The 12,295-nt window shown below is 36.3% G+C and overlaps 1 protein-coding gene across 5 annotated transcripts in view; it reads right to left on the reverse strand.

The window, feature by feature from the left end:
- ORC3 (origin recognition complex subunit 3) overlaps nt 1-12,295 on the reverse strand; it is a 52,280-nt gene that overhangs the window by 21,517 nt on the left and 18,468 nt on the right. For 4 of the 5 annotated variants that reach the window (XM_055713777.1, XM_055713776.1, XM_055713775.1 and 1 more), the window contains exons 11-16: nt 12,075-12,138; nt 8,774-8,890; nt 7,423-7,502; nt 3,085-3,218; nt 846-928; nt 275-372 (exon numbers count right to left, since the gene is read on the reverse strand). In XM_055713777.1, the coding sequence (XP_055569752.1) occupies nt 275-372; nt 846-928; nt 3,085-3,218; nt 7,423-7,502; nt 8,774-8,890; nt 12,075-12,138 (576 nt within the window). The remainder of the gene's footprint in view (nt 1-274; nt 373-845; nt 929-3,084; nt 3,219-7,422; nt 7,503-8,773; nt 8,891-12,074; nt 12,139-12,295) is intronic. The other variant, XM_055713774.1, reaches the window with a different exon arrangement.

Consider the following 12,295-nt stretch of genomic DNA (forward strand, 5'->3'; position numbering starts at 1 on the left):
TGCCACATATACCCAGTCTTCCCTCAGCTTTTCCTGTAGCCAAAATAAGTTAGTCAATTCATATGCCAATTACTTCTACTAATCTATGGAAAAGAGATTTTATTTTTTAAATTATTTTTAGAGCCCTCATCAAAGAAGGAATAGGAAGGAAAAAAAAGTGTACTTCATACCACAGGGACCAAGACACAACTTCAACAAGATTAACACGTTAGCAAAATTTCTGTTGCAACTTACGGTGTAAACTAATGCAGGAATATAAAACAGGAAAGCTCACCTTACAAGACTGTCTATATAGTCAACAACTTCAAAACGAAGCATTTCAAACTTTGTCAGTTTCTTAGACCGCCTTGATTCCTTCAACTCCAACAAAGTCTTTAAAAAAAAGTGGTGCATAAAACTACATGGGAGGTAGTTACTCTCTGGAGAACACAATCTATATGTTTAACATGTATAATTAATTTTTGCTGGCATGTATTCACTGATGATGTTTGAAAGTTTGACCGTGCAGTTATTTTTATTTAGGCCAGTGTATTCAGCTCTCAAACTGGTAGGAGTTTGGGAAATTCCCAAGAAATATGTTTTAGGCAGAATGTGTAATTTACAAGTTAAATAAGAAGAAAACCTCTAATTTGCATTTAAAAATTTTAGTTTATGGTAGATATTTTCTATGTGTCAGGTGGGCCTGACATACATAGTTGGTACTTATTTCATTCACATTTAAGAAAAGTTACTTATACACAACCTTTACTCAGAGCTCCAGCAAGCTGGGAAGAACCAACCATGGACAATTACGTCTTAAAAGATTCAGTTCAGGAACTAGTCAGTAAAGCCTACACAGGCCTAACCTTCTGAAGATGGTAAAGGTCCGTCTTCTTCTGAAGCTCCTTTTCTGATGATACAGACACATCTTCTTCGAAAGCTTCTGCTACTAGAACAAAACTAGTGTTTGGTATGTGGAGTAAACTCTTCCTGACTACCTATATAAACCCCCTAACCCAAGCAAACTTGTTCAACACCAAGTGTTCAGTTACTTATTCACATACATGCAAACACCGACAGCTTTTGACACGCTTGCACCTTGCAAAAGATTGTTAACAAAGGTGTCTGCAGTGCAGCTTAACCAACAGTAATTAAGTAAACAAAACAATTCAGCCCTGAGCAAAGATTCAGCACAAGCCTTGCAAATCACCTGAATTCTGCTTATGTCATCCTAGGTCATCTTCTCAACATTTGTAAATTGGACAGATCAGTACTAGATAATACTCATGCTACAGGAGTGTTCAGAAAGTTACACGTTGCCTATTTTTTTTTCTCATTTTAAAAAAAATACTAAGAAAGAAATGAATACTCCCTACTTAATCCAGAAACTGCAATCACAGCAGCAAACCAAAAGCATGGTAAAGTATTTCGTTATCCAGTTTTATTCTCATCTTAATTTTCCACAATTTTTTTTCATAGCCATTTAGTTTGTTGATCAATTGCACTAGTAATTAGTAATTTTTAAGTTAAAGCAAAGCAGCAAAACCTCCCAAAGCACTATCAGTGCCAGGATAAGTGATAATCAAAATCAAAACAGAAGGTAACTAGACTTCTTGCCTTACTTATGAAGATGGTAATAAGAGGAGATTCCACCTACAGATCACAGGTAAAGCACCTATCAGCAGTAACAATCATGATACACAAAAGTTTTTTGGTGACCTACATAGAATGAGTTGGTCTTTTCCAGTGCCATGGAGACATCTGTATTTTTGTTGAAAGCTTCAAAACAGAGAGAACTTCCTCTCTCCACTATTAGCTGATGTATTTTGAGCTATTTTTTATTAAACCCTTCAGCTCAAAATAGACAGAACCATAAGGGTATTTTATTCCTCAAGTTTAATGGTTTTATTTTTTCCAGTTCATTAGACATTCGGGAAGATGAACTTTTTTGTTGTTAAGAGGAAAAAAAAAAACCAAACCAGGGTAAAAAATGTGGGGCTATCCTTTCACTCTAAGGGCTCTGTGGGAGATGCAGGTACATAACATTTTTGGCAGACTTCTGAAAACTCCTGCTAAAGATGAACACAATCACAGAAACTTATGGGAAGGAATCACCTAAATTTGCAACCTATTAATGTAAAATTTATCTTAACTTTCCCTTCTCACTTTTTCATTGTAGCTTAAATCCAATTTGAAAACAAACCAAGATCATTCATGGGTTCATTAGACTTTCTCTGCTTTAAAAACATCTTCACATCATAAGTGAAAATAAATAATGCCTTTTTTGTTTTGCAGTTCTGCATGTTCCTGAATGCACAGAGTTGTTGTTTTTTATTTATTTCTTCTCTCTGCGTAAAAATCCAACTGCTTAAAAGCCTTTTGCTTCAGTTTTTTTTTTCCAAACTAGATGAACCTTCAGGTTTTCCATCGTAGTTCAGATTCTTCAGCGCTGCTACCTTCAGTGACATTTACAGCTTTTTCTAAGTGATCACCTACTCCTATTCCAGAATAAGGAATACCAAGAGTTTCTGTTAACCTGAAAGATGGAAGGCTGCTACTCACTTGCCTTACTAAACTTTCAAGTAAGTCTTCTACCATGAACAATCAATATATGGGCCTGAGAAGTTACAGCATGTCAGCAGAGCCCTGACAACTGGTGCCTGGTGTCCTAGCTCTTACACAAATTTAACTGAATGTGCAGGTGAAATAACTTTATATACATTTGGATTAAATACCATGTTATAAGGAAGTCTGCTCCTATTTTTATTTCAATATCTGCTTTTATTTGTTACATGTTTTTAATGATTGCAACATCTGGTAAACTGCTCAAAATATATGTATGACAGATCTAGTAAGCAATGTTTGCTGCTCTGTCCAATTTCTTATCTTACATCACTCTTCCGTACTATAAAAAGCATGAACCACATACCAATAAAGAATATAAACATTTCCTAATTCTGTGCATGTATTTAAAAAAAGAATCCTGAAAAGTCTGATTGTTTGATACAATGACAGGATATCACCGGGGAAAATTATACCCATTGGTCAGATTATAGAACAGCTTTCACATAATCTGCAACGGAATGTATGATGGTACACACCCACCTTCTAGTTCCTGAAACTGGGTCAAGAACTCCTTCAACTTCTCCACTGTCTTATCAAACTCCTTTCCAGAAGATGACACAAAAATTTCCACACATTGTTGAAGCATGGTTACCAAATCAGACTTATTCAACATCCTAAAAGACAATTGTTGGCTGAAGTTGAAATGCAGAATGAAGAAACAGCTTTCAACATTCTTAGTTGAAAAAAGTTGAATACTAATTTTAAAAACTTCTTTTAAAAGAGAAAACCTCCAAGATTTCAAGCATTCAATCCTGCAGTAAAGTCAAATCTTTTCCTTGCTGTCATTTACAGAAAGAAATAAATTAATTTGGATAGATGTCCTTCACATTTACCTGCAGAAGTGATAATGAAAGTTTTTCTGATATTCTACTCAAACACACCTGCTGGATAGAGTTACAATTTTTTAACCTGTGAGTCATTAAAAATAGCAAAAACCCCCTATAGTAGTGTTCATAACTCATTCCCAAGAATGGTAAATGAAATGGTAAAAAAAATATCATATTAGTATGTATTCACACACCCACAAAATCTATTACTCTCTATGATTCAGAATGATTCTCAAAACAAGATCTGAATTGCTGGTTTTTGTATTTAATTGCTATAAACCTAACCACCACTAGAATCCCAGAATAATTTAGGCTGGAAGGGACCTCTTGAGATCATCTAGCCCAACATCCAGTCTAGCATTTACTTACTTTTAATTATATATTAGGGCATTTTATAAATGTCACCAAGCACCGCTCAAAATCTTTATTATAAAGATAGCAAAGCAAGTTCTTGCAAATATCCATACATGAAATCCAGAATTACAGTCAATGCATCAAGCCAATATCATTACACATGCATGTAACCTTTTTCATGCAGTGCGAGAGGTTCCCATTGCTAAACACTCTGGTTCTGAACAATCACAGATTTGTAATAACCATGTTACTAGAATCCCCACCCCGCCTATTCTTGGCGTTTTGCTTTGTCTTCTACAAAAAAAAAAAAAAAAAAAAGAAAAGAAAAAAAAAAGGTGCAAATACAAAAATACAAAGCAAAAGTGCTAATGGTTTAAGGATTTTAGAAGACACAAAAAACACAGCCAAAAAGAAAAGGGAACATGACAAAAGAATCAAATGATAACGATCAGTGTGTCAGGCACAGTGTCTCCATATCAGTACCTAAACACTGATTAATAAGAGATTCAAGGAGGAATTTAAAAGAGGCCGGGAAAGCTTTATGGATGTCTGGAGGGGCAATTGCAATTCGAGCTCTGGTTTCCAACTGGCAGTTGACATTAAATCACAGAATTACAGAATCATTTAGGTTGGAAAAGACCTTTAAGATCATCAAGTCCAATGCTTGTAAAGGCTAGAATTTGAAACTTTGGTTTATCTGACTCAGGGTTATAGATTTTTTCCAAGTCAGGTGTTGCCTCGAGATACACTTATTTTGTACAGAAAAGCATCAGGAGTTAACAGAAATGGTGACCTAGACCACACAGAAGGGTAGAACACATTTTGAAACTGTCTTACAGAATATAATGCGTAAATAAGATAGCCTTTTTGCAGGCCAGACAAAACACTGCAATAATGAAACACCTAAGATGGAGAGAGGATAACCAGGTCTGGAGATCTGTGAATGTGAAAGAACAAGTTTATTTTAATAATATTATTCAAAAAGAAACTGCAAGTTCTAGAAAAATTTATTTAGGAAAACAATAAGATTACAGGGTCCAAAGAACAGCCCAGAGGATGGTTATCACATGTCAGGAAACAGTAAAGGATCCTTTTCAACCTTTTGGTCTTGAGATTACTACAAGGTATGCCAGGTATCAAAGAGTGGGGTTAAGATTTTAATTTGGTTAAAAGAAAGGTTTACAGCAGAAAGCAAGCTCTCAGATCATCCAAAAAACAGTAAATAAATCTGTCTGTCTCTGATTATTCAGAGACAAGTTATGAAAGAGAAGGAAGGACGCCAGGATGAAGTCCATAAAAAAACTTCTGAATGCTCTTCAGAATCCTTCTGAAAGTGGGGAACATCTGAAGAAGTGATAACAGTCATTGGTCAACAACAAAATGACAAGTCAGGGAAGAGCCGGACTGACAAGCAGTATGTGACAAATGGCATCAGTGATTAGCAGACAAAACCATAGTACAGTATTTAGACAGAAGACAATAGGCCAGACAGTTCTCAGAGATTTGCCCAGTAAAAGCTTGACCAGATATCCCAGCCAGTTAGCTCCCCATAACCAACCAAGTGATACACTCTCCAACATCTCTTAATCTTATCTGTCTTCTGATTGAATTAGTCCAATATGAACTAAAGCTCACATACTCTCCCTGTCTCCCCAAGATATTTTTTTGGACTTTAGACAACTAGATTAACGTAGAATAACTATTGTCTAGATTACTAAAGTTAAATCATCTGAAACACCACCTTTGGCAAGCGCACTTTTAGCAGAAAGGATAAAAGCCAGTCCAAGCAAAGGCCGAACCAGAGAAACAACCAAGCAACCACAAAAGGAACTTAATGCAACAACTGACACCCCCCCCCCATTCAAACATAATTCATGAAAGGCAAAAGAGAGACTTTTTTAGAAATCGAGAAAAACTGATCAAAAGCTTTTCTACTTTTCACTTTCTAAATACAACGAAAAAAAAGATGGACTCCAGAAAAACACTGAAAAGAAGGATAAGGGATGGGAAAGTGTGAACTTAAGGATATACAATGGTGATGTGGCCCCTGGGAAGGCAGAGATATTAAGGAATGGTGAGTAACTTCCACATCTCAGCAAAGGGGGAAAAAACCAGAAGATTGTGAGTAGAAGGGGAAAGATCACATTTTATCATTTTCTTCTAAAAGACAGCAGCAAGATTCTATGCAGAAAAAGCAGAGACAAGAGGAAGTATGTGTAAAATGGAAAAGAGAGTTAAAGCTAAAAACTGAAAAAATAATCATCACAGCTAGAATCCCAAGTATCTGAAGGAATAGTGTTGAAGGACTTTTGTTAGAAAAAAATGACAGAATTCTTGGATGGAAAAAAAAAAAATTAGCTATGAAAGTAACGACTATGATCACTGTATTTCTATCAGAAGGTCCTAGAGTGGGAACCAGGACCAGAGGAAAAAGAGGAGGGAGATAAACAGATAAAAATAACAGGGGAGCAAGCAATAATCTGATGGCAGCATCAATTTTGAGATAGAAGAAGAGGCAGATGAATACAGAGTGGAAGAAAGACAATTAAACATTGGAGGAGAAAAAGTAGAGAAAAAAATGGTCAAAGTTATTAGAAATTAAAGAATAGACAGTATAGGAAAGCAAAACGACGCATTTGTGGGCAAGGGTTGGTATGTGATTGAGTGCTGTCAAGATTCAGAAGTCAGAGAAGGATTAAGGAAAGACTAGAAATGACAAATCAAGCATGTAATCCTTTCAAAGGGACGAGGGTAAAGAACATAGCGCAGTGGCGATGCATAAGAGCCACTCAGTGTGGCAAAGATACAGCTTGAAGAGTATGTCTCCTTGTGTATATGAGCCTAGGTTATCCTCCACCTACCACTATCATGTTTTTTCTACACAATTTTACTGTCACACGTATCAAACCTCACAACCTCATAGACTCCTGAAGAGGCGGTTACAGTAACAGGGTTGCATCAGCTCCTTGTGTGGCAGAACCAAGGTATTATCTGAATGAATGCAGCTATCAGGAAACAGCCACCTGCCATGACAAAGTGCGTTTAAAAATCTGTAGCTGCAACACTGCAATTAAAACCGTTGTCTGTTAAGAAAATTGCTTTAGATGACTTTTCCATTTAAAACACTGACAGACAACGCCAAGTGTAGGCTCTCCTAAAGTCCTAAGCTCACAGTAACACAAAAAATAAACTCAGTCCCTGTACAAACTGTTAAGACAAAGGAGAGAGGGGGAAAGTGGTAAAATAAAAAACCAAGAAAGGCCTCAGCTACTCATTTGGAACAGATTCTAATTTCCACAACAGATTAAAATTTAGGCCAACTAAAACTAATAATTTGGTTGATAATATCTAACACAATCATAGTTTAAAAGACAAAATCCAACTGATGTTCTCATTCACACACAGTAATCTCAGTGCTTTCAGCACAATTACTCAGGGCATAAGAGATATTAGAACCTGGTTGAGTTTCATGGAAAACAGAAGAAAGACAAAATGAAAAGAGCAGTCATTTACACTTGCAAATAACCCCACAACTAGCTGTCAACAGGTAATATCCTCAGCTTTAAGTTCCAGAATAACTGATGACTGATATTCTCCATGTATACAGTGGTATTAAAACAAAATGGAAAAAAGTTACCTTGCTAGCTGAAGAGATGACTCATACTCCTCTGTCTCCCACACTTGGTTTTCCAAACATGCACAATGCAGCTCCCTGATCTGTTACACAGAAGGCGAAGAAAGGATAAAGTGTTTTACAAAGTCATGCAGAACTCTTACAACAAGCTTTTCAAAGTTACATGTGAAACAGAACAAGGTCTTAAAAAAAATATAAAAAATTAGTCAGTATGAGTTTGGTACAATGCTCTCGGTGGTGCTCTGTTTGTGAACTCTGAATAATTAGAAAAGATAAGGTGGGCACCTGAAGGAGATAAGGAGACCATCAAGTCAGGAAATCGTTGAACAAAGAAAATTGAAAGGTCTATTCCACCTAGATCCCACCTATTGTGAATGGAATGATTGGGTGTCAAAATCAAATGAATATGTATGTTAAGATGTTGTGTAACCTCTCACAAAAACTGTATAAAATACCCAACTTTTCACTGAAAACTTTGGAGCTAGTTTGCCTAGTGCGAATCAGCTAGCTCCCCAGCGTTGCATGAAATAAATACCTTTGCTGCTTAAAGACAAAATTCGTCTCTGAGCAGTTACTCTGTGCCGTTTTGGCATCACATGTAATTCCTTTGGAGCTTGTTTTCCACAGATGCAGAATGATTGCAAAAGAAACAGCATTAGAACTAAACTAGTGTTGCTGGAGTCTGCATGTTGCTCTGCACCCGCTTTCAAACAACTAACACGCAGATGAAGGTAACTGCAGAGAACAGAGAGTAACTCCAGTCAAATGCCCCAGCTAAAACATCTTTTCATTCTCAAATACTGGGGCAGTTCATGCTGGTTCTGTAGTTAGTGATAAATTATTTAACATTGTGGAATACATTGAGAACTGACAGACAAGAGGACATGCACAGAATAGATTGCTCTTCTAGTGAAAGGAGAAATTGCTTAGCATGAGAAAGTGGATTTAATGACTTTAGAGCAACATGGCTACTACAAACAACTATCACTGTTCCCTTACTATCATTTTATTCTGCACAGACGGCTGTTAAAACTCAGCCTCTTCACCTGAATTTGCCTAGCACGCTAACAGGTGGCAAAAGAGTATACACTGCCTGCAATACATATAGATAATCCCAGACATGGGAAAGTCAACGTGTGGATTCTTTTGCTATTCTGTGCATCTGCCCCTTCCTGGAAACTCCTTCCTGTTGACTGACAAAGTATCATCCACGACACTAAAGAAACCACATACTGTTGCCCTCTGCCCATAGCAAGAAAGCATCTTTTTCCATTTTAAGAAGCAGGGGGCAAAGCAGCAGAATAATAAACAAAACCCCCTCATGTTTCACTGAAATGGAATAACTGTACATCACCTGCTTGCCCAAAGGATACTTTGGAAGTGAAGACGTGAAAACATGAAGACATCTCAGAACTGAAACATAATTTTCATGGTAAAGTTGCAAGTCCTCCAGCAACTTCTGCGTTACTTCCTGCAGTGACAGAATAATTGTTTTGTAAGTCGTTCTGACTTCCATTTATTTAAAGCTCTCATAAAGTACTTACAATTACTCTGAAGTTTTGACATTGTGTTGTGTGCTATGTTAAATCACCAGTATTAAATTAAAATTAAGACCACTGTGCGAAAAACCTTTATTTCAACAGTTCACTGCAATCACATTGCATATCATTAACTTCTGTTTTCTTACTTCATCTCACTGGAGATTTGTTATTAACATTATTATTTTACCATTTTCAACTATACTTTGACATGTCATCTCACAAAACCAAGACTATACACTGTACCTTTAATAGGCAATGAGAAATTATATAGCTACTTTTACTCAAATCCTCATTATTTGCATTTTTGTTTTACAAATGCATTTAAGAATTTATTTCTTATATTGTGGGTGGCTACTGTTTCTATTCTTTAGGTACGCATAAAAAGACTAGTTCACAGAAAAGAAATACGCAGTTACTGCTCCTATGTGCTTTGACTTGTTTATTCATAGATTGAGAGCTGCAGAAAAAAAAAATATTATGTATTAGGAAAAAATTAACTGCTGCTACTGAATTTACTGGATGGCATCTCATTATCACCAGCCTCCCATGGAAGCATATGTAACAATTCTGGAAAATGGCACTCAAAATTTCTGGTAGCTGTATTAAAGCACTTTGGGCTGACTACTTTTAAGTTTGTGAATCACATTTTCACTCAACTGTTTTTAGTCAGACAAAGAGGAAAGAAACCCACAGGATCTTCTATGTATTTTACTGCCACTCTGCTCAACTCTGAGCAAACTATTCCAAATGGAAAGAGAAAAATAAAACAAGCCACTGAAGTTCTCTAAAGTTAAACTGAAACAAAGGACATCAAAGATTTTTTAAAAAGGAAAACCTTAACTGCAGGAAATATAAGGAAGTACTGAACATGGAAATTTAAGTATCACAATGCAAAGACTGAAAGTAACAAAGACACTTAGTGCTGCAGAGAGCTATCTGATGTTAAAGTTCAACATAATTAAAAACATTGAAGACATTTGTCCCTGTAGCGTTTTTTATCTATTAAAATTGAAGGGTCACTAATGTAACAATTGTTTAAATTACTTCCAAGACCTTAGGGTGGACACTCGTAAGTTTGTATCTTAATTCTAACCAGGATCATTAAAAAAAACCAACTGTCCCCACCACAAAAAAAGCTGAGAGAAGAAAACAAGATCTCTTTAATGCTGCTACTACATCGATCTTGTTCCTCTAAACCCAAAGCATTATATCATCTCTATTTCCCTCATGTCATTTCCAAGCTGAAGACTGATGTAGTTAATATACATAAACAGCAATACAGTAGGACTATGTATTTTACCAAATAACAGAGTTAAAGGGCATATTGTTTTAGAAGAGTTTGAAAACATTATTAGAAAGATTATGCAACATTATTTCCATAAATATAGATTGCCACATTTACATAATTTCAAATCAAATTTGCCATGAAAGCTTTCAGACAAAGCTGTAAGTAATTAGGATGTAAAATTGGTTTTAAAACTGATTATTCTAAATAGGTGGAACTCTTCCCATGGTTATTAAAACCCATGGTAACAACACGGAATATAAATTGCAGCTCACAAAGGGTATCGCAGGTTTACGTACTAAGCTTGAACAGCGAATTTACCTGGTCCAGAACATGAACAGTAAATTTATATGAACTGGTATGAATAGTGACTTTGAAAGTGTTTCCAAACTTAATAATGATACTGTAGATTAGTACCACATATGGAACAAACAGCACCTCATTAATGCAGCAGTAGGTCCTTTTCTCCCTGAGTAAGCTACACTGCCAGCTTGGTAAAGCAATAATAGTCCTACTCCTACTGCAGAGGTGAGAACAAACATCTTCAATTAAAATTTGTCAGAAGCATCACATGCACCTAAGCACAAGAATTCCAGCTTCTTTCCCAAAGTTACAGGATGAGGCTTGTGAAATAAGGGGCACACTATTAAACATATAAAGTTTAAGATGATGAGTATTCAACTCTCAAAACAGCAGCCCATTACATGGTCTTTCAACAAAACAAAACAAAACAAAACAACAACAAAAAAAGTCTCAGCTGCTCATTCCCACTCCTTCCCTCCTCTTGTTGTTTCAATAGAAGCATTTATGTACCTCCAGAGTGAAGTGCATTGGGGAAATCATTCTGTAGAAACAACCCAGCAAAAAAACCTCCCATGTCTTGTCTTTTTTTGTCCAGGTTACTTTAATTTGATTGATACGTTCATTGTACAGCCACACAAGCAGTTGTGCTGGCACATCTGCTGAGCTGTGAATAAACAGCCAGGGAACAGCACCAGCTTAAGCTATGTTTGCCACTGAACACTATGGATCATAAAATCACATATAAATCATGTCTCACCTTGACTACTGTAACTGCACTGCACTTGCAAACTTGCCTGCTACCAACCTCTCTTCCAGCCATTACCATTGTTCTTCACACTTGAAAAGTTCTTACAGACCAGGAAGATCTACTAGGATAAATTAATTGCTTTATCTGTAGTAGTACCCTTTGTCTGACAAGTTAGCTGTACTTGAGATGATGAGTTAGGAGAAAACCTCTACCCTGAGCAAGGCTTCTACTGGGAGTGGTTCAGCTGGTGAAAATAACCAACAGATCTTTGTTGGTCAGTTCCTGAAGGGCTCACAATAGTAGTAGCCTCACTTTTATCACTTGACAAACCTTCAGATAAACATGTAACATAAATACTGCCCTACTGAGTCCAATCAGAAATTACACAGAGGGTATGGAGGTTTTCCAAGATTACTTACAGATTCTTCAAACACTTCACTAACTTTCCAAGAAAGTCAGTCTGAGTAAGCATTAAAAGACCAGGTCATATATAAAGCTTGCAACCTTCTTTTTAAGCAGTTATATTTCTAGACATAGCTAAAAGCTGATGCAAGATAAATTGCGCAGCTTTGCATAAAGGTGTATCAGGCAACCCTAGAGATTTGGAATTTTGACCTGCTGATCCTAATTCTCCGTTACTGGACATGAAGCACAGTATGTACTGCATGAAAGATGTTATACAGAACAATACATCTTAGTCTTGTATTTTGCAATGCTCCACAAATGAATATATTGGGAAAGTTATTTTTGCTTTCCAAAGACATTTTTAAAATTTTACCTTTAAGAAGCTGTCTGATGTTAGCAGTGCAATCTGTTTCTCTGAAACTTGACTTTCCACGTATCTGGTGGCAAGAAAAAAGAACATAAAACTTTTATAATATAAAGTATGATTAAAGATTATAGGGTTAAAAACCCTAAAGTTTAAGCACTATAAGGATTTCTTTGGAAAGATTTGAACAGAGACAGCCAAATTCAGCAAGTTGAAAAGCCACTCCAAAA

Source organism: Falco cherrug, chromosome 6 (genome assembly GCF_023634085.1).
Source record: "Falco cherrug isolate bFalChe1 chromosome 6, bFalChe1.pri, whole genome shotgun sequence".
In the NCBI taxonomy this organism is placed as follows: domain Eukaryota; kingdom Metazoa; phylum Chordata; class Aves; order Falconiformes; family Falconidae; genus Falco; species Falco cherrug.